The following is a 27706-nucleotide window of genomic DNA, read 5'->3' as shown; positions in this document are numbered from 1 at the left end:
CCTTTCTGTAGTAAAGAAATAATAAAAAAAGAATAATAATAATAATAAATATATGGTACTACTTTACTATACCTGAGACACCTTGGAATCATTTCTTTCACACTTTTTTACATTGCTAACGTACTATTCTGCATTCCGGAACACTTATTTAGGTGAAATAATTGAATTTGTTAGGAAAGTAATGTATATTTCTTACATTTACGAGTACTTACTGTTCTTGTTTATTTCCACACACAACATGGCGATAGCTTACCGTTGATCGTTCCTTGAGCCAGAAAAACCATTGACGATAGCCCCACAAACCATCACGGGGACAAGGTATGCCTACTAGGTTAGGTTAGGCCTGTTAGGTTTGGTTCCATTAGCACTCCTTTCGTTCAATTTAGCATATACGGACAATACGAGAGCGTATTGTGCTCTCATGCAGGAAGCAAATGGCGGCAGCAGCAATAGCACGTCGGAAATAGATTTTCGTACAAAACCACATGCATTCGCATTAAAATGAATCAAAATTACATTCCCGAACATCAACAACGCTACAGAAAATGATTTGCGTAAGTACTTTCTCCTGTAAATTTGAAGAAATCTGTCTCAGGTATAGTAAAGTGTTACCAAATATATTTTTGGACGACTGAAGCAGGTACGGTACAAGATCCTTTAACCATAACTTGTCTGGAAGGTCGCGCTGTAAGTGGCAACTTTCTCTTGTTTTGAAGCTTTCAGTTTTTCGCACTGTGTTCCATACCACCAGAATTTTGTATTTTTTTTATTCATTAAATATGCAGTTAAAACTGAACCAGGAAGTAACTGCTGTTTATGCTCCTTTTTTCCCACTATGCTAGCCTAACCGAACCAAACCTAACCTTATCGGAAATGGTTCGTGGGGCTATACGTCAGCTACCAGGGCATAATGTAAAATTTTCACACGTGACGAACACGATAGGTATTTTTCAGTGAAGAAGGTTGGAAACACTGCATACCCACAATTAGCCTGTCATAACGTGTGTTACGGAAGCGAAGAAAGGAATCAAAAAAATCACTCTGTATGTGAAAAAATGTCTTTGTTTTCGTGTAAAAAGCATAATGGTACCTTGAACTATGTTCCGCAATACACAAGTGGTAAGTACGAACCATGCGAAACACAAAATAACCGATTTTAATGTGTCTGCGATATACCGAACTTTTACCACATTTTTACCCTCCGTAGAACAGGAAAAACTCATATGATGCATTTATGCATTACTCATACCTTTTTAAAGCTTCTTTCCTTTTCTCGATCCGCAATTGACGGGCTTTCTTTCGTTCCTCTGGATCCGAAGAATCCAATCTTGGTTCTTGCTCTGTCTCGGCATTTTCTTCTACAATAGTTATATCTTCCATTTTGCGGGTGCTATAACAGATAAAATATACAAGGATTCAGAGATGTAAACATAACTCTGCTTCAACATCTACATATCCAGTAAAACTAAAACAAGACAGTGTTATACACATCTTATTTAATTTTACAAGTTTGTTTACATCATGTATTTCCGGTTTACTTTTTCCGATAGTGTTGACAGGTACACGAGAAACCAAGAATAAATGCGAGAAATTTCGAAGTTCGAGGTTGGGTTTTTGCAGGAGTTTTCCAGAAAATTATCAATGAAAGTTATTTTATTATAGATTCTTTTTAATACAATTGCTAAGGGTGTGCGGGATCCCGAAAAGTCGGGACCGGGATCGGGAAGAAGATTTCCCGTCCCGATCCCGACTTCGGGAAATGACTTCCCGACTTTTCGAGATCCCGAGCAGTCGGGAAATACCAAATGGTCATTTTAAAAAGTCGTTAATTCTCGACTTTTTTGCATAGAAAGTCTCTGGAACTTATCTGAAACTGTTAGTTTTTTTTCACAAATGCAAAAACAATCACTTAATGTGAAAATGACGTGTAGAATTCGATATTTCCAGAGCTTCGGGATATTGCGAATTTTTCCCGTCCCGAATGTCGGGATTTAAAAAGGGTTTCCCGTGCCGGTACTGCAGGTACAAATTTGCAACATTGACTTCCGGTGAGCAGTCGGCTTTTCTTTTTGGCGTGGAAAAAATGGCTGTGAGTGTTGTTTTTGTATTGTCTAATATATCTTGCTGCATCGTGATCTGTATAATATTTTACATTCATAAGGAACACTGTGCCCAACTTTCTAAAATGTACACTAATATTAGATGTAAAGAAAGCTTTGAAAATATTTGTTTATTTCTGTTTACATGTGCTCTGTTCCAACTTGTTTGAACCTGTTCCAAATGTGCAAAGGATAGTGATTTCAGTCCTGTAAAGTTTCAGTAATGCATGATGCGTTTCTCGAAAGTGATAACAAATGTATGTGTCAAGAGATTCTGTAAATATTAAGAGTGATATCATGCAAAACATGTAGATGTGAACTTCATTTGGAAAAAGTCATAAGCAGTCTTGTATTTCATGTTGAATGTGTGTCACAAGTCAAACCTTTTCACAAAATGCTTTTACATTGAATAAGGTGAATCCATTTGAAAAGCCCTGCGGCAATTCCTTTGTTGCCGAATTTGGGCACATCGAATCAAGATTGATTGATTAATCTGCTCAAGTTCGGATTGGCGAATTCCGAAACATACGATACACACATTTCCTTCTTTTACATGCTTCTATTTCTGTGTGTTCCATAACCGCCCCTGGGGTAATTAACCTGCCGCCTGCAACCGCTATCGAGGCAACGCGTCCGCTCCAGCTACCCGCCTGTCTCTGCAAAAGTTATTTTTGAAGGCATGTTAAAAACTGGCCGAACCACCTGCCCCCGACACTATTTTCCGCACTGACACATGATGGTACAAAAAAATTAAGGCTAAAATTTAACCTCCGAAGGTAACTTACCTCTTCCTTCCAAGGCCAGTCACTGAATTGCGGGTCGAAGTTAAATTTCAAAGTCCAAAAGAGAAGTAAGTCGTATGCCAATAGTCTTGGTAAGAATTAACAATATAACCTTCTTCTTATACTCACTTCTTATGCACTCCTGGTGATTTATCTGGAGTTACGATGTGGGGGTCGCATGTTAAAATTGTACCTTTACGTGTAGAAGTTGTAAAATAACGTTCTTACTTACCGCGAAAATTCTCCATATGGTGTGTTCCGTAGTGACGAAACATTGTTTGTCAGTTATGTGCTACAAAACTAGGAATTCCTTATTGAAAGTGATCATTGGCCCACAAACCATTCATGGAAGGTTAGGTTAGGCAAGCATAGTTACAACATTTGGTAACAGTAGTATAAGCCGGAGACACATTAAACTCGTTTCTTTTCAAATAAAAATCATTGCTACTTACCTCATATGCATAGCGGAAGATTTTTCAAGCTGGAAATCACTTTTTTTTCCATGAAAAAAGTGTTATTTTTAACATTATAATCATTTATTGGTCGTTGCTAATTCGGCGGGCAAATTTTGACTCACGTTGTCTATCGTCAGCTGATATGCAGTATCGTCAGCTGATGTGCAGTGTTTCAAAACTTATGAACCGATAAATGCCGCACAAACTATTCACAAAAGGTTTTTAAGCGAAAATTGAGGCACCCGGCATCTCTTCGGGTAAGTACCTTTTTGTTTTTACATTTTCTGTTCACGATATCCCCACTATCCATTCACGTGGTCGAGGTATGCCTACGAGGTTAGGTTAGGCCTGTTAGGTTAGGTTCCATTAGCACTCATTTCACCCCTAAATATGTGCTTCATCATCTAAAATATTCTAAAAATATCCGGACAACATCGGTTTTTCTCGATTTACTCCTTCAGATAATTTTTGTTCGCTTTGAGATTTACGTTGTTGAATTCCTTATAAAATAAGCTTTCCAACGATATATGACACGTATTCCTTATGAAAAGGACGTAAACTAGAGTCTTACCTTACATTGAAAAAAAACCGCTCACACGTCATCTTGTCAAACTTCCGCGTGGTTGCTACACTGTGAGGGGGTTACATAACCGAACGCACGGAACATTTGATTCACGTAGTCGACGGTAATGGCGGCACGAGCTATCGTACAACGGAGATGCATGATTGACGAAAAATACCTTATTTACAGGCAAAATACGTCGCATGATTCTAAAAAACAATTTCCCCGGCTTCAGAAAGTCCTCAAGAACGCAATTCCGTAAGTACTTTCTCGTCTTTTCTCATGTAAATTTTAAGAAATCCGTCTCCGGCTTATACTACTGTTACCCAACATTTCGTTTGTAAAACTACGCTTATACACCTATATAAAAATAATTCAATTGCTTTTTTTCAAATTTTCAGACGTGACCCCCTGTTTTTTACAACAGATTCGTGATTAGGAGGCCAAAATTAGTTAGTATACCGAAAATTAACAAAGTTGGAGGCTTTCTCTATATTGTCAATTCGCTCCCCCTATTAAATCCATATTGTTTGTAGTTTGCAATAATTTGAATAATTTTTTTTGTCTTCACTTTACTCACAGTGTCATTGTTTTCTGTAATGCATTGTAAATTACCAGAGTGAGAAGACCAAATATGTACTGGCCCCTGCTCCGGTGCCTTGTTTACCCCTGCCTGAAAAAGTTCCTGGTATTGATTCTATGATAATCACTAAAACTCCGCAGTATGAGTTAACAGACAAATCTAAAACAAACCATGTAAAAATTGCATTTGTAGCACGATGAAATCTCAATAAAAGGAAAAGAACTTGGCCCAAACCATGAATCGACTAAGATAAAGCTATTCATTTTGAAATGTGACCTTAAAAGATTAAATTTATTAATTATTTCAAGAATGGATTAAAATTTGTGTAGCAACAATGAAAGAAATTATTAAGGTGTGCATATTGTGTTCTGATTTAATGATATATGTGATATAGAAAACACACAAACATGGGGATAAAAGGTGCTGTAGTTATACTTTAAAATTTTTGAATTTTTCTACTCCTGAATACCAATATTCCAATTTTTACAAAAATCAAGAACAAGACAGCTGATGATCATATTTTGGAGGTGCTCTTAAACCTTTTGCTGACAATGAGTGTGTAGCAGTCAGTAAATAACCAAGGTTTGTAATGTTCTGTTTTTAATGTCCATTCACAGGAGCTACGAGATGGAGATGAAAAAGAAAAACATAAGCTGCCAAAGAGAGATGCTTCAAAGAACGCCATGAGGGAAGTTCGAATCCGGAAGCTGTGTCTGAATATCTGTGTGGGTGAATCTGGAGACAGGTTGACACGTGCAGCAAAGGTAATTCTGATTTTTCTTCATATTTGATGTGTTCTGCCTTTTGCCATGACCAATTTATATGTTGGAAACTTAAAAAAATCTTAATATATCTCTGAGAAGTATGACATTTAAGTCACATGTTTGGTAACTGACAAACCTTACCTAAGCATGCAGGAGTGGAAGTAGGCTATATTGCAAAAGAGAGATTTGTTTTTTACCCTTTCGGCATAAAAAAAAGAAAATGTTCTCATAGTACTTAATTCGTGTTTTGATTTGGCACTGCATTTTTTACTTAAAAGTTTGGGTACTATTATAGTATAAGGCAAACACCTATAAATCATATATTTCACGCTTTTTTACATTGCTAACGTACTATTTTGGAATGCGGAACATTTCTTAAGGTGAAATAATGCATTTCTAACTAAGATAATGTATATTTCTTACATTTACGAGTACTTACTGTTACTTGTTATTTCAATTCTGTAACACATTATGGCGGGCGAAAGCGTACTGGTTCAGGGTGAGTTTTGTTGATTTATACAGTGTTGCAACGTCATTCACCGGAAAATACCTACTTTCTTGCCTGTATTTGAAATTATGCTAATGCGTCGCAAACCATTGACATTAGCCTCACAAACCATTGACGTTAGCCCCAAAAACCATTTTCCATAAGGTTAGGTTAGGCAAGCATAGTTAAAAAAAAATTAAAAATACTAGACAAGTCATGTTCTAGTGAAAACACGGCGAGGCTGAAACACTGACTATGGGGTTGCATCATCTTAACACACGGAACATTGTACTCTCGTGCAGAAAACTACATGTTTTCACATTAAAATGGATCAAAACTAGATTCACGAACTTCCACAACGCTACAGAAAATGATTTCCTGTAAATTTGAAGAAATCCGTTTCCCTTATACCATAATGTTACCAAAGTTTGTTCTTTCATTTCTTACATTAGTTACCATAGCTGCTTTTCTTTATCGAAATCCATGTTGTAAACACACAACATTATCAGGTCGAACTTTGGTTATAACGTGGATATGTATGCGGATTTCCACTAGGATTCGAGAGGCAGAGATGCAAGTCATTGGGACGAAAATCCATCATTTTCCAAAATGGTGGCTGCATTTTTTTGGGAAATCTCAAAAACACATGTATTAGTTTCTATTTCCTTGACATCAGTCACCTTTGTGTCAAATTTCAACTCACTAGCTCAAAATTTAAAAAAATCGATCAAAATTATTCAGTCCTGAAAATCTTCAAAAATTTATAAAGTCCAGATATGGTCAAAAAACAGCTAAGTCCGGGTTCGAAACATACTTTCCATCACTCCACACGCATATTCAAGTCATTTCCAAACTTTTGAAAAAAATATTTTCGTTAATTTAAATTTTTTCTTTAATTTGTTTTGGAAAATTTGTTTATGGTTATTTTATTGTTAAAATAAGGTTTACCTAGCATTGTGCTATAAGGGAGACCCTGACTTCACTTGTCTCCCTTATCACATGATGTGAGGACAACCGTGCGTTGTAACATCACTCGCAGAAAATCTACATTCTTAGGTTAGGTCTGTTATATTTGGTACTATTAGCAAAAATACAGTGTAAATGTATTATTTATGCTAAGATAACAAAACCTAACAACAAATCAGCATTTAACTTACATCTTCACGTAAATAAGGCTCATTATGTTTGGTTTGTTCCTCTAACGTAATACTATGTTTTTCCACTCCCATTTGTTTCCTCACCATAAATCCTACATTTCTGGAATCCTTGATTCATACCTTTCCAACAATGTATCATACTTATTTCTATTAGGAAGGATCGATTGACTTCCGTATTGTGTAAGTACAAGTAGGAATATTTTTCGTGAAAGATATAGTTGGGACATTACAAATTCAAGGTTATGCTTGAATCACACGAGGCTAGATTTTCTGGTAGTTTTCGCCTAACAAGACATTTGTTCCCATACTTGTTGGTAGGCTTTTCTTCTTGCAAGGCATTGTGCAAACAATGAAGTAACCACTGCTACTATTTTTTCTAACAATTGCCAAAATTCAAAGGAAAATGTGCTATAAATTGGCTGGAAAGAGAATATGAACTCTATTTTTGCATTCACACGTGAGATTCACATGATTTGTTCAACTAAATATGTCAGACATTTAATACGGTGATAATAATAAACATTTTGTCATGTACAAATCTCATTACCGAGGAGAAATTCATAAATATTAATAAACAGAAATGCACATCATTTTTTTCATCAAATAGCGGACGAAAACAGCCAACACTCGGAAAGCACAGGCAAAAAATCCTTTTACCTTGCCAAATTCACATTATCTTTACATGACTAAACTTTCGCTCTGATTGGCTGTTTCCACATCATGTAGCAGAGAAGTCAGTTGCAATGAGTACACAGTCTTGTCACCAAACCAGTCTACCAGCCAACCTGGCTGCAATCATTTCCAACCAGGTAGCCAGTCCAGTGCCTACTAGAACATTGCTACTTGAAATCTAATTCCGTCTGGTGTGACTTTTATTATAATTGCTGTGACACAATAAGTCACTATGTCTGTTCATTATATGCATCCATATACTCCTCACCGAGAATGAATTCTAAGCTACACGTGCACATGGGGAAGTGAACAAGCGGGTGTCTTTTTAATGTTTTAATTGTATATAGGTTTTTAGATCGAGAAGTTTTTACAGCTAGGTTTTAAACATGGGGGTAGTTTTTTCCAAATACTGCCTTCATCTAAACTGTACGGTTTCCTTTTTCCTGACGGTTGAGATTATTTGACGTGGCTATGACATATTTCTGGTAGCCGAGAAAAAGAACCTGAAGAAGGGAACAGTCGTTCCCGAAACATCGTTTGAAATAATAGATACTTGCTACACGTAAGTACAAAAGTTTTGTATTTGTTATTAATTTATTGAAATTATGAATTAATCTATATAAAAGGCAGTAAGTCGCACACATCATAAATTATGAACACGTGCAGTTTTACATAAACAATATGTAGTACTGTGAACAGAAGCCAAGCCAACTTCCATGTTTTAGAGATGAGAGTATTTATTTATTAAATTAGAGACACGCAGATATGTATTACATGGATTTTTCAATGAAAATGCAAGCTTGAACTGGGTCTCTAGCATACCGTGCCATAGACCCAGGTTCGAGTCCTGGTGGAGCCTGCATTTTTTGCAGAAATTTGCGTATAGTACTTATTATTTCTAAAATAGGGCCCAGAGTTGTTATAGATTATTATTTTATGTCGTTATCATAATTCCTCCCGTTGTCACTTAACACATTCGGGTCTGGCCTCATAATACAGCATTGTTACCTCTGGTCTGCGGTTTTTGGTTGTTTTTCAAAAAATCATAGAAAAAATATTTTTAATTTGTTTTTATTTACCACATATTTCTTAAACCTACAAAACTTCCTCTTTTCAATGAACAAAAATTTGTTAAATTTTCATTTTCAGACGTTTTTTAATATTTTTTGCAGCAATGTTTTGTGAAGAAGAAAAAAGTAAAACATTGTAACAAATGTTAATATAGAGATATTTTAAGTTCGTAATCTGGAAATTTCAATAATTAACTACATAAACTATCAATACATCTTTTGAATCTTGCATAAGAATACTTCTTATGTGCACATAACAAAAAATAATTACAAGTAATTATCTTTTGTATAAAAAAGTGGCTGCAGGACAGGACCAGACGATGTATCAGTTGGTTCTGCGTCATCTGTAAAAATTAAACAAATAAATAAATATACTAAATAAATAAAATAAATTTTCATTTTACATACACTATACAAAATAATAAATGGAAAAACTAAAAATACATCAGTGCATGTAGGAGAATCAAACAAGAGGCAAGATGAATATACCCCAAAAAATTACCTTCATTCATAAAATACTAGAGTTTGCAACACTGTTTATATTGTCAACAATAATTATTACGAATATAACCTACCTTCCAAATCTTCAAATTCATCTGCATCATCAAAATCGTCGCTAACTTCAAACTCTGAGGCGGAATCCTCTATGCAGTCTGGATCTAACGACGCCATTCTAAACAATGCACAGTACATCAACCCGACAACAAACAGTCACAGGTGCGAGATAAAAATAGCACATGAGTCACCTAGCGGTCGGAATTTCAACAGAGGGTCTTGAAAGAACACGCGCATGAGACGAAGTACGAGCATAGCCCGTCGTTCAATTGGCAAAGAGATTGCATACCACAGGACGGGCTATGCCCGTCGTTCGTCAACATTGACTTTAAGTGCACTGCGGGCTATGCCCGTCGTAAGACCCCAATGTGTTAATCAATTATTTGTGAGGCGTCAGGTTCGATCTCCTTTAGAAACATTGCACATTAGTATGCATACAAATTGAGGTAGGTCCAGATCAAAGTAGCCTATCATTAGCATAAAGTGAGCCTAAATCAAATTTTACACAGTATTCTGAAGCTCTGTCATGACAAAGCAACCTGTAATTATGTAAAGCATCCAGGCATGAACAATTACTTTTTTCAAACTTACCAAAATTAGTATTAAGCCCGATTTGTAGAGAAATAATAACATTCAGAAGATCTGTCGTACAATTAGCTGTAAATATAACATAAGCAAGTTGTGCATTGTTATTTTTGTCCTTTTTTCTTCTTTCTAAGCATTTTTAGTAGGGATGGGACCGATTAATCGGTACTCTAACGGTATCGGCCGATATCGGTAAAATTACGGATTATTTTACTGACCAGATATATCGATAAATATCTTATAATTTAGTGCAAAATTCAGCCATTTTGTTGTAATTTTTATGGATAATCTCAATGTCCTACTTTTTAAAAAGTAATTGTCTGAATATTCAACTTCTTTTGCACTCCAGTCACCTCGAAAAACATATTTAAGGAGAACAATGATCATTTCAGGTTCTTCATGGACCATTGCTAATTTTATATCGGTATCGGTAAATTTTATATCTGTACTTTATCGGTATCGGCCGAAATTTCATATCGTCCCGTCCCTAATTTTTAGTGAATTGAATTATACAGTGGAACCTCGATTTTACAGTTTTCTGCATTGTACATTCATGGTTCCAAAATAAGCAAAATGCTACAATTTTTTCCCAGAATTTTGCTCCCTGAAAAACTTAAAATCGAGATTCCACTGTATGTATGCATTACGATTTTCCCCTCTTTATCAGCACACTCTTCGGGTACTCTCAGACGTTCCATTCGTTGGTGCTCCTCTGTGTGTGCGATATAAAATCATTCCTATTTGCAACACAAGCCCACGTGTGATCCTGGGCTTGTTACTAAAAGGATGAAACATTTATGAAATATACTTTGTTCTGTGTTTAACAGAACATTGGCGTTTTTTAGAAAGCGTATCATACCCTGAGGTCAAGGTCCGTCGAAGCCCACTTTCCCCCTCTCTAGAAGGTCTGGTCATAACAGGTCTTTTTGTCAGTCCCCGTGTTTACAACTTCTGCAGGGGTTCTGTGACGTCATCAGCATGATACTGTCTGCGTGTCTGCTATTTTCAGCACTGTAAAGCTTGCAACGCTCTTGTTTCTAAGAGAAAAAACACATATTGAAGAGCATCGCAAAACAACTTACACAGAATACATGAAAGTAATGGTGTATAGAAGAATTATAAGTAAGTAAAAGCATAAACTTACCCACGGCTAGTGCTGGAAAGAACTGGAAGAAGAGCAGCTCTGGGTCCAATTTTTTTGTTTCATGGCATTTCTCCTTTTTACTTCTTGGGTCCTGCGATTCAGATATCGAACTCTGAAAAATGTTCTTGCTCTACAAAACAACTTGAGCATCTTCGGATCTTCATGGGGAAACCTATTTTTCAGAATTTCCAACAGACTGCTTATTACTTTTGCTCCCCGATTTATTGTTTTTCCGTGGAACTGCCGGAATATTCCCTCACACTCTTTTATAACTTGCATCCAATTAGGAGAAGGAGACACAAGGCCACCCCGTGACAAAGTTTCTATCCATCCTCCACCCGATGAATTTGATGCACAAATTTCACCAGCTTCGACATTCCTACATTTTCTTGCGATATAGCCCGCAACATACCGCAGAGCCTCCTTTTCTTCATTTCTCATCAAGTAAAGCATGTCACTGTTTTCATCTGGCAAGTCTACAGATGATGACGTAAAGGTCACTTCTTGTCTTTGGTCAGTTGTTTGAGAATCGACGAGACCATCAAACAATGAAGCAAGCATCGTGGTCTCCCAAGCATCTTCCACAGGAGCACTCCCCGGGTGAGGCAGGCGGCAACCTAGTATCAATAAACACACTTCACTTCTACCGGTAGCGGATTGTTGTAAAAATTCCCCATCCCACGAAGTTGAGAGAAAAGGTTCTCCAGAGCATCTTGGTTCAGCTTCCTGATATGGTATAATAATCCTCTTAGGCTGCGGATGGAGACAAGACAACAAATCCTTGTTGGAATGGAAGAAGATTGCGTTTTCCCATTACTCTTGCCTCTGATATTGCTTTCTCCATTTCACTAAGCACTTCCATTTGTTCGTCGTAATGTATGCCAAAGCCACATTTGATTTTATTGCTAGAATTCAGTGGCACACCTGAATTCATGACGTCAATAAAATTGTTAGTGAGATGGAAAAAATTTGCCTCAACCTCATTCTCTGGGAAAACATACTCAATAAGAGCAGCAGTGTGCCTGAAGAAAAGTTCCATTGCTGGCGCAACCCTTTGTCTGTCGTTCTGTTGCACTGATATGTGCATCCAATTTAACTTTGGAGCAAGCCTGAGTTCGGAAGAATCCATTTTGAGTATCCTTTCTATGATATTTTTCTTCATAAGTTTCATTCCACTGGATCCCATTATCGATAAAATGATTCCTCAATAATTTTATTAAGTGTGGCAAATCCGCAAAAACCCAAATTTTCTCGCCTGACAATGGAACTGAAAAAAAAAAACGGCTGCTCATAATTGACACTAAGATCGTTCCACAGTTTTCTATTACTATTAGCACATCTTGCCTTTGCACGTCTTGCACGAACGCTGTTGTCGTCACTGACCTGCACATGTGTGACTGGAAGTAACAATGTAGGAATGGCATCTTTCTTCAGTCTCTTCTTTGGTGTAATTCCTAATTATTCCGATTTTAAATTGCGTTCATAACATTCTGGTGAAAAATGTGAAGAACAAATACTCGAGTTAGCAACCTGAAATTTGTCTTTTCGATAACATTTGCTCTCCCAGATTTTTCGGAACTTCTCGTTGGGAGGAAATTTATGGTAAACAATATCAAAATTTTTAGTTTTCCTGAGATAGTTTCGACATGTGCTCACAGCACAGTTAGACATTATTACTATCACTCACATTACAATATGAAAACACAACAAAATGACTAAAAATACACGCGAATACACGAATACAAGAGCAAGGAAAGAACACAGAAACATGTTTCCCCTGCTAAAACTAGCGGATACTAAACTTTCCCCAGCGATCTGTCATGTCTATGACGTCACAGTTTTACAACCACCTCGGCTTGCTCAAAAGGCACGTTATGAACAGACCTTCCAAAGCGAGCGGCAAACACAGGTCAACGGACCTTGCCCTGAGGTATGAGGGATTCAACCTGCCACTCCCACCATAGAGCATATGAAGCTACCAACCAGCTGTTTCCATCTTGTCAATCATTGCCATTTGTTGCTCAACTATAGTACCTCAGAGTACTTAATTAGCCCGCATATGGACCCCCTCTGTTGATATACGGTGCAACACAGACTCGACATCGCTGTTTGCACTATGCTCTGGAGCGATGAACAGTCTGGTGTACGGTCAAGTTGTACATGTTAATTAATCAAGTGAATGTTTAAAGCACCAGTCAGGCATTTGTTGAATCTTCCAAACGTGAACACTGATATTCGCCTGTTTGGTTGAACGTCATTTCCCTACCAGTCTGGAAAAGTTGTTTTTCTGGAAAAATTGCATTTTTTGTAGGTGTCCACTAAAAGTAGGTTTTTGAACAAAAATAAAAAGGGACAAGCAAGAAATCTAAACATTTGTTGTGGACAAACTAGACTTCAGTTTGATATACTGAGTTATTACCGGTAGTTACAGTAGAAATTTTATATTAAATACTCAATGAAAAGGTCATGTTTTGAACTATTTTCATGTAGAAATTATTAAAGTAAGTGTGTATTGGAAATTCCCATTTTCTTGGTATTTTTTTTTTGTTGTGCTTGGTAGATATTAGGATTAATAACTTTTATTATAATTATATTATTTATGCTGCAATTATGATTTTCTAAAATTAAAATACTCTGCTAACCATAAGTCAGAATGTGCCAAGTAGGGCTGGGCTATTCCTTAAAAGCTCACTCGCTGATCCCTCTTCCAACAGGCAATTTCTATTAGTTTCCCTTGTTATCACTCTAAAAACTTGATTAAGTAGGATTCTAAGTCAGGGTGGCTACTCACGGGGAATTCCGGGGATTATGCATGAATTTTTCTCCTGAGACGTGAAAAATAGCAAAAATTCAAATCCCATTCACGTTACACATATTTATAAATGCCACGAGGCAAGTTTAACACAGTTTAGTTTTTATTTTTATCGAGGAAGGAAAACAAATCAATTCGTTTACTTTGTTGCAGAGCAATCTATTTGACAAATGGAAGATTAAGATAAGATATCTTGAAATTGATAGGTAAAATTGAGTTTGAAATCCTTATGCAATTAACAATTTTTAGTAGATTAGTATATCCCGTAACATTTGTATCCTGTGTTTGTAGATGTATTACAAGGCTGAATATATGAAATGACACTTTAAATTAAATATTTGAGACATACCTAGTCATATTATAAATTCTGTTACAAAGTTAATAATGGACTACAGGCACAGTGAGCAAGCTAATGTATTAATATTTGGATGTTACGAAGGTACAGGTCTTGCCAACACAGAGCACCAATCACTGTTCAAAATGGCCACCTCTGGCCTTCACACAGGCCCGAAGTCTTTTGAGGCAAGTCATCGATCGCAGCATGCACGGTTTCGAGGGGAAAGTCCGGCACTGCCTTCACAAGAAAACACTTGAGACTCGCAAGGTTTGGATGCCTGTTCCTACAGATTATGCCCTCCAAAACGGACCACAGCCTGTAGTCCAATGGGCTGAGGTTGAGGCGTAGTCCAATGGGCTGAGGTTGAGGCTGCTGGAGGGCCAATCAGCCGGAGCAATGAAATCAGGCACATTCCTCTGAAGCCACTCCTGTGTGGTCTTTGCCTTGTAGGCCGGTGCTGAGTTCTGCTGGAAACTCCATGACTCATTGTTGAACATGGTGCGGGTCAACTATTTCACAAGTGGCTCCAACACTGTAGCTTGGTACACTTTCGCAGATGTTTTCACACCATGGTCACAGAAGTGGGTTCAGTTGTGCCACCGTACGAAACCCACACCAAACCATCACTGAGGCAGGATGATGGCCTCTGAGGATCCGTGGCGTGATTTCACGAGCTTCCTGGGATGGCGAGGCATAAACATGGTCGTTTTGATCGTGGAAAAGGATCCTCCTGTGGCCACCATTTGCGTAACACTGGAGGAGTCTTTTTGTTTTCTGCTCCCTCGGACCTTAAGCTGTGGAGTGAGGAAGTGAACAGTTCTTTGCCGACTAGCACGGAATCCTAGGTCACTTCGGAGCAAATGCGACATCGATATTTTCGAAATGTTCAGCTCTCGAGCCATCACTGCTTTCATGAGCTTTGGCTCATGCTGCGAGGTCTACCTTTCCTGGGGCGGTCCTCAATTGTCCCTGTGTCACACTATCTGTTGATGGTCCGATGCATGAACTTCCTGCTGATATTTAGATTTTTCAGGGTGTTGAAAATGTCCGATGGTGATTAGCCAACTTTGTGCAGTGCCACCTGGTTCTCGTATACACCCCACTCCATTCGACTCGCAGTGAAATTCACCTTTCCGCTACCACAACCAAACACACAATGATACTGGTTGTTGTTTGATCCAACATTGCGGGGTTACCTTGTCAACCAGTGTTGCCATCTCTAAGTACAGAATTTATGATATGTACCATTGAATTGGAATTGCACAGATCCATTATTATTATTAATATATTTGTGTGTAGAGGAGGGGTGGTGAGAGGTGGTAATACGTAAAGTTGAAATACAGGAAACATCTGCTTGTACCCTTGAATTTTTGGAAAGTTCACTTTGAAAGCCGGGAATTACACTTGAATTTTTTATGGTCCTAGAGTGACCCTGTAAGTATGGTCTTACTAAAATATAGTGGCCTTCTTACACACATGTTATTGGGAAAAGTCTGGGAATTTTGTTTCCTTGAAATTGTAAGACACCCTGTGCCTGCACAGGTAGACAACTGCACTACACCTAGTGTCATAAAGTGTAGTGAACTAGATGGGGCTGATGTGCTTCTATCCAGGAGTGTTGGGTCATGTCCATGTAGGAGGTCAACAGTCTGTTTCAAAGCAAGCCTGCATGGTTCCACACCATATTGACACATTTTTTTACTGTTATATATTTTGATGGAATTAGTTGTTTACATTTACCATTTTAGAATTGAAAACTATCAGATCTTACCATGCTTCATCCATGACTTTTGCCAATTCTCAGTGAATGGTGAGAGTTTGCATATATCACCAGTTTGATGAGATGAGTATTGGTATGATGAACTGTAGAGTTAGTATCTAATTACTCTGTGCCTCTTATTTAAAGCACACTCTTCGGGTACCCTCAGATGCTCTGTTCGTTGGTGCTCCTCTGTGTGTGCGATATGAAAGCATTCCTATTTGCAACACAAGCCCACGTGTGATCCTGGGCATGTTACTAAAAAGGGTGAAACATTCTTGAAATGTAGTTCCAAATGGTACTCTTGAGTCTGTACGTGTGGTTCCACACTGACAATGTTTTATGAAAATTCTTCCTCACTCTTATGTTCTGATAATATTTGAGTAAACATTTGCCATTGTAGAATGAAGAATCTTCAAATGTTAGCAAGGTTCAGCATGTTCTATTCTATCAATAGCTGTTGGTAATTCTCGGTGAATTGTGTCTTTTTTTTTTCTTTTTTTTTTCTTTTTTTTTTTTTTTTTTTTTTTTTTGTTTTTTTTTTGGAAGGTTTGGAGTTTGCATATGCAGGGTGTCTACCAGTGAAGGAAAAGTCATCAAGAAGTAGGTCAAGAAATTATACTTTTGATCATGCTATAACAATGACTTGATTGATTTAGTTGATTTTACTTCACTTTCATGCCCCTTTGGTTAGTTGTGAAGATGAGGATGAATGATGTTAAGATGGACTTACGAGGGTAAGTCAATATATAAGTTGCAAAATTGAATAGAAAGAAAAGTTGAAATAGTTACCTGATGAAATGTGGTTTATTTTTCAACGTAATCTCCATGAACATTTAGGCACTTGTCCCAGCGTTTCAAGAGTCCCTCAAAACCAGCAGCGAAGAATGTTTGTGGCTTGTATCGTAGCCAGCTGGTAACCTCCTGATGGACCTCCTCCATATCCTGGAACGGGTGACCACCCAGGTGATTCTTCAGTGGGCCAAAGAGATGAAAGTCAGTTGATGCCAAATCTGGACTGTAGGCTGGATGTTTGTCGTTTCCAACCTAGGGACCATATGTGAGCCACTGTGGTATTGGCACTGTGTGAGGAGCGTTGTCATCCAAGAGAAGAACTCCATCTCTGAAAGCACCTGGACGTTTCCTGCGAATGGCTGACCGTAACTTGGTCAGTGTTTTGCAATTCGTGGCTGCAGTAACAATGTGACCCTGGGGCAGAAATTCCACGAGTAGGATGCCTTTACTGTCCCAAAACACCATGATCTTTCATGCTGACTGGGTGACCTTGAACACCTGCCAGCTTACCCACTTGGCACTCGAATAACTCACCGCCGCACGAGAACGTGACTACTAGCGCCGTATACGATGCACGATGGTGCTGCCACCTACACCGACACTTGCAGAAAGGGTCAGTGCAATGACTGATATTCATAAAACAATTTCACATTGCAGCAATTCGAAGATATATTCACTTTGCGACATATATTGACTTCCCCTCGTATATAGGGATGACAACACGAGCTCCACATAAAATTATACTGACTGTGAGTCCAGCAACAGCTAGTCTGCCAAATGCAGTTCAGGATGCATTAATAGATAAACCAAGTCTTCATTTTCTTGTTAAATACAGCTTCAGTTTTCATCTTAACTGACCGTTTGGTATGAGTTTTTCATGAAATAAGTATTTTTCATATTGCTAATTTCCAACTTTATCTAAGTAGGTTTCACATAATGTTAAGAAAAAGTCAAGAATTTTGGATTTGTTATTTAGGTAGATGCCCAGATATGTCGCCAATTTAATGATTACTGAACCTATGAATGAGGAGAGATCATATTTTTCTCCCTTACATTTAAAGCACACTCTTCGGGTACCCTCTGATGTTTGATTCGTTGGTGCTCCTCTATGTGTGCAATATAAAATCATTCCTATTTGCAACACAAGCCCATGTGTGATCCTGGGCATGTTACTAAAAGGGTGAAACAAACGAGACATTACTTAGAACTTTCCTTCCAGGAAATATGTTTATCAAATTATACCAGGCCATGTAAGCAGAAGCTATGACTACTAAGAATATGCTATATATATGGATTTTTGGAAATAAGTTTTTAATGATATATTTTAATTTTGAAATTGTAATAACAATTTTGAACGTGGGTTGTAAATAAAGTAGTAGCAACACTCAGGAAAAGGTGATAACACCATGCATGTGCTATCAGGTAGTGAGCAATGTCAGTTTGGGCCCATGTCGATGTGTGGAGTGCCAAAAGTGGTCTGTACAGTGAGTGCTGTGGTGTATGTATGATGCTGAAATGAACATAGTTTTCTGTACTGCTGTAAAACATGTTTGCAAAGGTAATGCACGACAATGTCAGCAAGACTTGCATGAAGTCTGTAGCAACAATACCAAGCCATATCTGATGGTTGCATAATGGGTAAGTGCATTCTTTAGGAGGTTGCGATGCATCCGTGAGAACAACCTCAACATAAGAAAATTGCATTATGCTGGGTTCCCGATATTGTCACCATTGTGCAACCATCAGGTAAGCCTAGTTATTGTTGCTACAGGCTTCGTGCAAGTTTTGATCACATTCTTGTGCATTTTTGTCATGATGAACCCTGAATTTTGATCCACAATCAATGTTCTACCTTTGCAAACATGTTTTAGAGCAGTACAGAAAATGGGTTTCATTTCAACCTCCCACATACACAACAGCACTCGCTGCACCGACTGCTTTTGACACTCCACACATCTACATGGCTCCAAACTGACATTTCTCACTGCCTGATAGCACATGCACGGTGTCATTACCTTTCTCTAACAGTGTTGCCAATACTTTATTTACAACCCACATATTGATGATTTTTTAAATCTGATTTTTGATTTTTTAAAAACATGCTTCAAATTGCTTGTATGGTTTTTGGATCCATACATACAGAGATATGTTTTTTATAGAAAGGATTTTTCTAGTAAATAGTCCTATAAAATATTTGAACAGTTCGATTAAAGCAAATAAAGTAATAAACCTATTTAAATATACATTTTTCTGCTTCTGATACTGTATATTTGAACCTACTATGGAAATCCTTGTTGAGTGTTAATGAAACTAAAATAATTTCAGTAACTTTTCTTCCAGTGAAAATGAAACATTCTATAATTGTAACTTAAAGTATTTTTATAGTCCTTTTAGCTGAATTTTGGCAGTTTTCATGATAAATTGCAAAATATCAGCTGCCATGTTTATTTACTGTTTAACATGATTAGTATTTTGTATATTTTACAATTTACACTTTCTTTCGTATAAGCTTTTCACCCCATCACTACATGTATTTTGTTTCCTTCCTTTTCCTTTTCTAGAGCCAAATAAACACCTTAAATGATTATCGGATTAATGTAATTTCACCACAAGTGCACCTTGCACCTGATCCATGTAAATCATAAGAAATGGTAATGCAATGTATTTAACTTCTTCTCTTCCAGGTGCTGGAGCAGTTGACAGGGCAACAGCCAGTCTTCTCCAAAGCCCGGTACACAGTGAGGTCGTTTGGTATTCGACGTAATGAAAAGATCGCCGTGCATTGTACAGTCCGTGGTGCAAAAGCAGAAGAAATTTTAGAACGTGGGCTAAAGGTAGGAAGCAAATACTTTGCCATATAATTTAAGTTGTTATTGTCTTAATTCAAGCTAACATTAAAATTATTCTCTTGTGGAATAAATGTTAATGTTATGAGATGCATTGTCACTCTGAGGTGCTCACTTCCAAACAATCTCAGTTGCTGCCTCAATGGCCAAACTTGTTGAAAGGTATGTCATCTCTTCACAAAAATATCCCAGGTCTTGGCTTGGGCATTTTGTGGTCCGATTCTCCCCCCTTCATCAATTTTATGTAATCATCACTCATCCTCATTGTCTCCATTAGCCTACAGAGTTAAAACAAGCAACTTGCAAAAATACCTATGCTGTTACAGATTCTCATGATGCCTGTATAAGTATTTCATGGGCGAGTGATTTGCACATCATGCTATAACGCCAGGGGTTCCATATTTGTATCTCAGCATGGGTATTCCTTCTTCAATTTATCCTATCACCACCCATCCCAATCATCGTGATTAGCGAAATGTGATGGAAATATTAATCTCACAAATTAAAATCGCTGTAATTATATACACCACCAGTGTGTTGCCTTCATGTTATGTTGAAAAATGAATATAATGTCATATAATCCTAAGATCTATTTCTTTTCACAATGTAGGTGCAATTTGCATAATTTCCAGGATAATTAAAACTGCAAAAGTAAAAGTAAAGTGCTCCCCTGTGCTTTGCACATGCCCTGAAGGTGTATAGGGGTTGTGGAGTTTCCTCCAGGTACCCACTTTATATGACCCTGGGTGGGTGCCGGAGCTGCTTGAACTGGTGGAAAAAATCCCAATTTTTCCTCTCCAGGTGTGTCTCATGGTAGTCGAACACCCTAATGACTGAGCTACCAAGTGGCATTCAGAATTTTTACTGTCTCAAGATGGGCAAACTTGAGAAGAGAATCAACTGGTATTACTAAGTCCTACATACACTTTTCCTATACTGATACCATTGGTATTGGCTACACTGATATTTTGGCAGCAGTATCATCTAAGCCCTAAGAAGCACAAATATCAAATTCTCTGAAGAATTGTTATATATTGGCTGCTGTTGATCAGGTTCGCCATGCTGCCTCCCATAATGTTTATTAATGTATGTATTGTTTTCATTTATTCTCCATTCTGCATGGAAATGATCATAAATTCAAAGATTGCATGTTTCTTTTCTTTGAAAAGTAAATAAATAAATCTGATGCTGAATGTTCTGTATTTGTAGGTTCGAGAATATGAACTGAGGAAGGATAACTTTTCAGATACCGGAAACTTTGGTTTTGGTATTCAGGAACACATTGATTTGGGTATAAAATACGACCCGACCATTGGAATCTACGGTTTGGACTTCTATGTGGTGCTAGGGCGGCCAGGTATGTTTTCGCTATTTAATTGGAAAGAGACATAAGTAAACTAAACAGTGTGAAGAATCACTTGCACACTGAAGGAAACTTTAATCTCGAATAATTTCAATTCGTCCAACTCGCTTTGTTAGTGTGTCATACCCTCCGTGGCAACTTACCTAAGTAAAACCTAAGTAAACATGTGATGCAAGGGGCTAAAAATATCATGACCAACAGAAATAAGGCAAATCATTCAACAATACTTCCTTTGTAATCCTACAGTGCAGTTTTGTGAAACAGCAAAGAGAAATCGGCTGTTTTCCAACCCTTTTTTGGTGGCTGGAAGTTTTGGAGTTTTTCTCCCTTCCTTTGAGAATTTTGATGGTGAAATTGTGAAAAATTTAGACGTGATGGGAAAAAATGGATGTTATTTCCGTGATCAGCATTCAAAATATTTACAGAAACATGTATTGATTTTAAAACATCTGAACTTTTTCTCAAAAATGTCGACCAATGTATAGCCACTTGTAATTCTGGGTACGTTACTTCATTGATTAAATATAAAGTCCGCGCGTTCATTATATCCCCAGCGGTTAACAAAGGGAGCGGTACTCTTTGTTAAAAGAAACACCCAAGTTGGCGGTTTTCTTTTGAAGTAGAAGCAACAAACTGGAGTAGGAAAGCGATGTTGCCAAATTGAAAAGATAAAGAGGAAAAGAAGGAAATTGTAAGGAAAAAAAAGAAAGAAACAAAATTAAAGAATATGGAAAGAGAAAATAAATACAGATAAAGATTAAAAAGGAAGTGTTTAAGGGTATTATCGAAAGGGGGGGGGGAGAAATATCCAACTCTTACATATTAGGCCTTAATTGACACCGGGGTTCTGGGGGGATTCTGAATTAAACGTGAGGGGGGGGTCAGTATCCAACTCTAGGTCTTACATTATGGCTGGTATTTTAGTTAGAGGGGGATTGAACATTAAATTGAGGGGGTATCCAATTCTTGTGTATTACTATTGTCTTAGACTGTTGCGGAAATTCTGGTGTGGAGGCTGAGAATTAATTTTTTTGGAGGAAGCAATGCTGTCTAAAACTAGCATGGAAATTTTGGTGTATTGTATTAAATTTAAAGGAGGAAATAGGAAGCTCTTGATAAAGTGTTAAACCTTAGATTGTCGAGAGATTTCTGTAGTGGGAAGAGAGTTCGAACATTAAATTTTGGAGACTGTATTTAGCGATATTGTATGTAGTACACGTTTTCGACCCCAAACGTGCCAAAGGAGAAGCTGGAAAAGACAAAATATCTCGGGATCTTAAGGAAGTATTGACACCCCATTAAATTAATATTCTTGAAAGCCTGCAAAGAAATGGGTGTAAACATTTTCTTGCTTGTTTCACACGCAACCATGTGTTGCGAGAATGCGTGTTTGGCGCTTTACTGAGGTGAATGTGAAGTTTCATACTATAGCTGCATTACAAGACACAAGCGATATTCTCGATATTCATTAATAACATCACTTCTTAAAATATAATGCTTAGTGTTGGTATACTGCTTAATGTAAAGCAGGTGCATCATTTGGGACAAAAATAAATCGAATCCGTATTTCTAACTTGTCACAGGAAAATTTGAAATTTTCACTGAAGATAAAATCCAAGTAATTATTGTTATGCATTATGGTTTGTTACTAAAATAATTATATTTACCCGAGGAAAACTGGGGGTGAGTTCTTTGAAAGAGGAACCCTGTTACATTATCGCCCTGAGGTTAAGAATTTCTAGCTAGGGTTCTGTAATGTCTCGTGAAACAAATTGAATCTACCATACGGCTGGAGCATATTATTTGGTTTGCCAAGGTTGAATTATTCTGTCTTTATCTTAAGTTGTGTAACAATTTGTGTTAAATACTCAAATTGAGTTTTATTAACAAACTCAAAAATACTATTTATATGCATATTTACATATTTTAATTTACTACATTTAACCAATCAATGTGCTAGCTTTAAGTTTTTTCGAAAATCGAACAATCAAAAAATATGGACAATGTAACATGGTATTTCATTCAAATAGACATCAACTATTACACATTCATCCAAACTATTTTCGGGGGTTTATGAACGATTTTAGGGGTGGTCTTGAGTGATGGGCACCTCTGTTTAGGGAATAAGGACAGATCAAGTATAGTGTTCTGTAAAGGTAAGAAACAAGTTACTTTCGGTAGACACACTGTCGTAATTAAATACTTTGTGGGGATTACGATATGGTTTGAGGGCGCGAATGATGTTTTTTTGGGGGGGGGCACATGATATAATCTGGGGGGACGCATGACATGATTTTTGGGGCGAATGCGCCATTGGCTTTGAGGTGTGTGGGCACCTCTGCTCTCCATGAAGGAAATAATATCCTGCAGTTTTGTCTTCATACTTAGGATTTTCACTAGCAGCCGTGAGTGATAACTTGCATTACGCAAAGTCTAAGGGAAAACTAAAAGCACAACAAATAACAAAGCAACAAAACAGCACCATACCATAACACAACACAACTAGTTAAAAAGAATCGACCCCGCACGTGGTTATGGAGCAAAAATAATGAGAGGCGCCTTGCAACTACAAGAAATGTAAAGAAAATGTGGCAACAACGTCTGAGTGCACGCGCTTATCGGGAGCGGCTTGGCTATTGTTTGCTATTGTTGTCAGTGTTAAGTTTTATAAAAGGGTTGCCGATGGGGACATAATAAACGCGCGGACTTTACCTTAGTTTTTGTGTGTGAAACATCCAATAATGTTGTCAAGCCAGCCCATGCAGTGGGTGAAGTCAGTTAAAATCTCACTCTTGCAGTAGTTGAAAATTTGTACTATTTGTCATCTGATTCTTTGCAATATTGACCTGCAAAAAAATATTTCCTTACCCAAATTCAATGAATTTAAATATAAATAGTTGTATTGAGTGGGAATTGTTACAGGGCGAATATCAATACCGACGTATTGGTATCAAAATATCACTTGGTATTTTATTTACTGATACTTGCAGATACTCTTATAACATTCTTGTCTTTTGGGTATCCACAAAAATGCCATGTCTCATTATCCTAGAAATCATGCAAGATTTGAAGTTTCAGTCAGTTTGCACCAGCATTTTTGGAAAACTTGCATTTTGTGTTGGCATACCCAATATTTTGATGTAATTGTCTAATACAGTTGAAACAGCTTTATACAAGAGCTGAGCTGATACCACTTCGAACCTATACCGATGCTGATACTCTTACTGATTCTCACCGATACCGATACTTGGAAATTTCAGTTATTAAAATTTGTTCAAAATAGTGATCGATATGGGTGTGTAAATAATCTTTTCCAATTATATGCACATATTTACCAATACATTTGCTTTAGAATATTCAATAATTACATCAGAATATTAAAATAGATGTTATGTAATTAAGAAACACAGTTTCTCTTGCATAATTTCCAAGATTATTAGACTTCACAGAAGTGTTCTGTGCCATTTTTGAGGACCGCGTGAAACACCAATATGCGGGTAAAGTATCTGTAGGTGAATTCCAACTGATACTTTCCGATGCCGATACATCGGCATTGGCTCAGCTCTATACGTTGTAGTACTGTTTTACATGTAAATTACTGTAGGTTCTGGCGACCCCCGAATTTCAATGATAAAACCATAAACATCTTGTGTTTGCCCCCTCTTTCCCCACAATTTTGGGAAGAGAACGCGAACTTGAGTCCTCCTTTCAAAGAATGGACGTTTCCCAAGAGAATGAAACTTGTTTCATGTACCTGGATGCCATACAAGTTGAATAATGAGCCAAAATGTGAAACTCCAACTCAATATAAAAGTATGAAGGTGCAAATAGCATGGGAATTTTACCTAATTTGTCTTGTCACATATCTGTGACAACGGTGGTTTAAAGGTTAACAGTCCCAATTGGTATCCTCAACTATTATCAGCTTTGAATTTAGAAACTTTATTAATGCTTTGTTTTTATCTTGTCCTGACAATTTTGTCTTGTATATAATGTGATAATTGTGTACATTATTAAAAGTAATAATACTAAATTTGTCTTCTTTTGGTAGGATTTAATGTTGCCCACCGAAGGAGGAGGAAAAGTGTTGTTGGCTTCCAGCATAGATTGAAGAAAGAAGATGCCATGAAATGGTTCCAACAGAAGGCAAGCAGTTTGTTCCTATTATTAACCTGTAATCACAGTATAAAAAGTATAAAAAACTTACGTGAGTATAAAGTCGTATCAATCCTAGTAAACGACGTTTCGCGAAGCTACGCTTCGCTTCTTCAGGTTTGTCTTATCAGTAGGGAGACAAATTTATGGTAAATAAAAACTGAGGAGAGCGGTAAATAAAATGTTAGATCAGCAGTATATACCAGCGGTGGAAAAAAAAAAACATACTAATCTTATCGCTGCTACAGCTAGCAAGTTCAATGAAACTGAAAGTTGAGTAGACATTCGGGGGAAGAAAGGAATGCAGCTTGACAGGGAGCGAATTATTCGAACTGAGATTATGTGCATGGGAAATCCCAATTTGCAGCATCTTCCTGATGTGATCGAAGATAAAACGTTCTTCACCTGCAAGTGGTAGGAAACTTTAGGCAAACGTTTTGTTACAAATCGACAGTTTGCACGCACAACCTCGATTGCCGATTTTTCCGTGTTTTCTACTTATTTTGATGATATTTCGCATTACTTCGCGAATAAAACTCATGCATATTTCATCATTAGGGGTGTAGTTACGTGCAGAATGTTCAAAATTGCATCTTTTTTTCACATTTTGCAATTTCCCGCATCGCGAAAATTCAATGTCCCTACTTATCAGTAAATAAAATACTTCGTCATATGTAAAAATAAATCCAGGATTAGGTAAAAAAGGTTATTGGGATATAGGATGTAAAATTACATGACGTTAAAAGTGCCATAAAGGCTAGGAGATAATTCTAAAAGAACAGTGTACCCATACTACCTTACAGAATGAATGACTACTCAAGTGTAGCGTATGAGTGCTACATCCCTTCCAATGTGAACTCTACAGGTTCCGAAGCAGCACGAGCCACTTCCTGTGTGACAAGGAATTTAACAGACTCTTCACTTTTTTTTCCCCATCGTTTAAACATTTTGATGCATGCTTCACCCAAGTTGCACTTTTAACGTCATGTAATTTTACATCCTATATCCCAATAACCTTTTTTTTTAACTAATCCTGGATTTATGTTTACATATGACTAAGTATTTTATTTACTGATAAGAAAAACCTGAAGAAGCGAAGCCTAGCTTCGCAAAACGTCATTTACTACGATTGTTACGATTTTATACTTACGTAAGTTTTTTATACTTTTTATGCTGTGAATATATTTAGTGAGTAAACGCACACATTTCAGAATTAACCTGTAAGCAAAGGTACGCCTAACATGCAACTAAAGATTCACAAAGTTATTATGTTTGAAATTTTTGTTCTTGTTGCCACATATACAGGTGCTCTCTTTTGTTATACAAGAGAAAGGAAAGGCAACATCTGAGGCGAACCTATGCAAAGTTGCAGATCCATATTTTTTGGGGAGATTTTGCACCAAAGCAACATATTTCTCTTTGAGTATTTGACCAATCAAATGCTGGCTTCTGCGTTTCAATCGGTTCCATCCAAGAACCAGCCTTTACATGGGAAACGCCTGTTTCTTGACTTTAAAGAAGTTATTTTTCCCATACAATAAATGCCGATGTGATGGTAGGCGCACACTCAATCATGGCCACAACAGTGCTACTTTGCTTAGTGATGCAAAATATTTCTCACACGACAAATACAGAGTTTTTCCAAAACCTTCCCACATTTAAATTCATTATAAGTTTGTAATGAACAAAGATATTTCAGTGAAATAAAGCTTGTACTGCACAGCAGTCTTTAAAGTTTTACCTGGCAACACTGCATGTCTTTCGCCCTCATCACCACACCTCCAACTGGGCACCATTCACATTGATGCATTCCTGCAATCTAATCCAGAATCCAAAATGCCCATGCTGACAGCAGATATCTTTGCTTTGTCATCCAGATCTCTTGGCTTTTCTGCGTACACATCCATCTTGACATATCCCCACAGCCAAAAGTCACACGCAGCCTGGTTTGGCGACCTTTGCGAGCCATGATCAATCCGCCTGTCTCCTCCATCGACGCCATCTTGGAATCACTTGATAGCTCTCAGTCACGTGCTCCTCTGAAAGTGCAGTGTTGCCAGGTAAAACTTTAAGGACTGCTGTTCAGTGCAGTTATAGTGAATTTAAATGTGGGATGGACTTTAGGAAAACCAATTTGTTGGTATAGCACATTATATTACTAGAGTTGCAGGGCATGAAGATTTTTTTTTTTTAATTTTATTTGTATTCTTTTCAGTATGATGGTATCATATTGCCAGGGAAGAAGTAAAGCACCGAGGATGTACATGTACATGTGTGAACATTGGTATATATTTCAATAAAAGAACTGATTTGACCTCAGTTGTTTTTTCTGTTTGTTTTTTTTTCCCCATACATGTGACTACATAAGTGTTATAACAATATTTTGTTGACGAGAGACAGTAGCCTAAAAATTTGCATACTCATATCTATGAAAAAGATGTTGCTTTGGTAAATGAAGGCTCCATTTTGTACTTTTAACACTGAAATAAATAAGTACGAAGCTGCAAATTCACACCAGTTTCTATCCATAATTATTCTTGTTGTCTCTCAGTTCAACTGTTTGCAATTGGTCAAGAGTATTATAAAACTTCTCTGCCACATTCTGCAAATATTATTCATCTAATGCTCAGAAACAACAACATGAAATGGAAAATAAAATTAGTTCCAAACTTTGAATGTTTTTTTCTCAGAGGAAGATAGTCAAAAACTTCGGAGAAATTATTT

The 27706-nt window shown here is 37.3% G+C and overlaps 2 protein-coding genes across 2 annotated transcripts in view; one reads left to right on the top strand and one right to left on the bottom strand.

Moving 5' to 3' along the window:
* Positions 1–1566, bottom strand: part of LOC145981760 (dynein regulatory complex protein 1) — a 54761-nt gene extending 53195 nt beyond the window's left edge. The window contains exons 1-2 of the mRNA XM_083115173.1: positions 1519–1566; positions 1250–1390 (exon numbers count right to left, since the gene is read on the bottom strand). Coding sequence (XP_082971299.1) covers positions 1250–1390; positions 1519–1523 — 146 coding nt within the window. The 5' untranslated portion in view covers positions 1524–1566. The remainder of the gene's footprint in view (positions 1–1249; positions 1391–1518) is intronic.
* A 452-nt stretch (positions 1567–2018) lies between these two features.
* RpL11 (ribosomal protein L11) lies at positions 2019–27296 on the top strand. Its single transcript, XM_083115532.1, has 6 exons — positions 2019–2089; positions 5099–5245; positions 19303–19452; positions 20674–20821; positions 24879–24973; positions 27198–27296. Exons 1-6 carry the CDS (start codon positions 2084–2086, stop codon positions 27228–27230), a joined length of 579 nt encoding a protein of 192 aa, XP_082971658.1. The 5' UTR covers positions 2019–2083; the 3' UTR covers positions 27231–27296.
* The last annotated feature ends 410 nt before the right edge of the window (positions 27297–27706 follow it).

This window comes from Lepisma saccharinum, chromosome 30 (assembly GCF_977018435.1).
Source record: "Lepisma saccharinum chromosome 30, izLepSacc3.1, whole genome shotgun sequence".
NCBI lineage: Eukaryota > Metazoa > Arthropoda > Insecta > Zygentoma > Lepismatidae > Lepisma > Lepisma saccharinum.
The sequence above is the reverse complement of the archived record's forward strand: the minus strand, read 5'-3'. Positions and strand labels throughout refer to the sequence as shown.

Excerpts from the sequence above, each read along its gene's own strand:
- RpL11 (XM_083115532.1), top strand. Across the intron at positions 5,246-19,302 it reads GGTTGACACGTGCAGCAAAG|GTGCTGGAGCAGTTGACAGG; the intron begins GTAATTCTGATT and ends CTTCTCTTCCAG. Across the intron at positions 19,453-20,673 it reads TTTTAGAACGTGGGCTAAAG|GTTCGAGAATATGAACTGAG; the intron begins GTAGGAAGCAAA and ends CTGTATTTGTAG.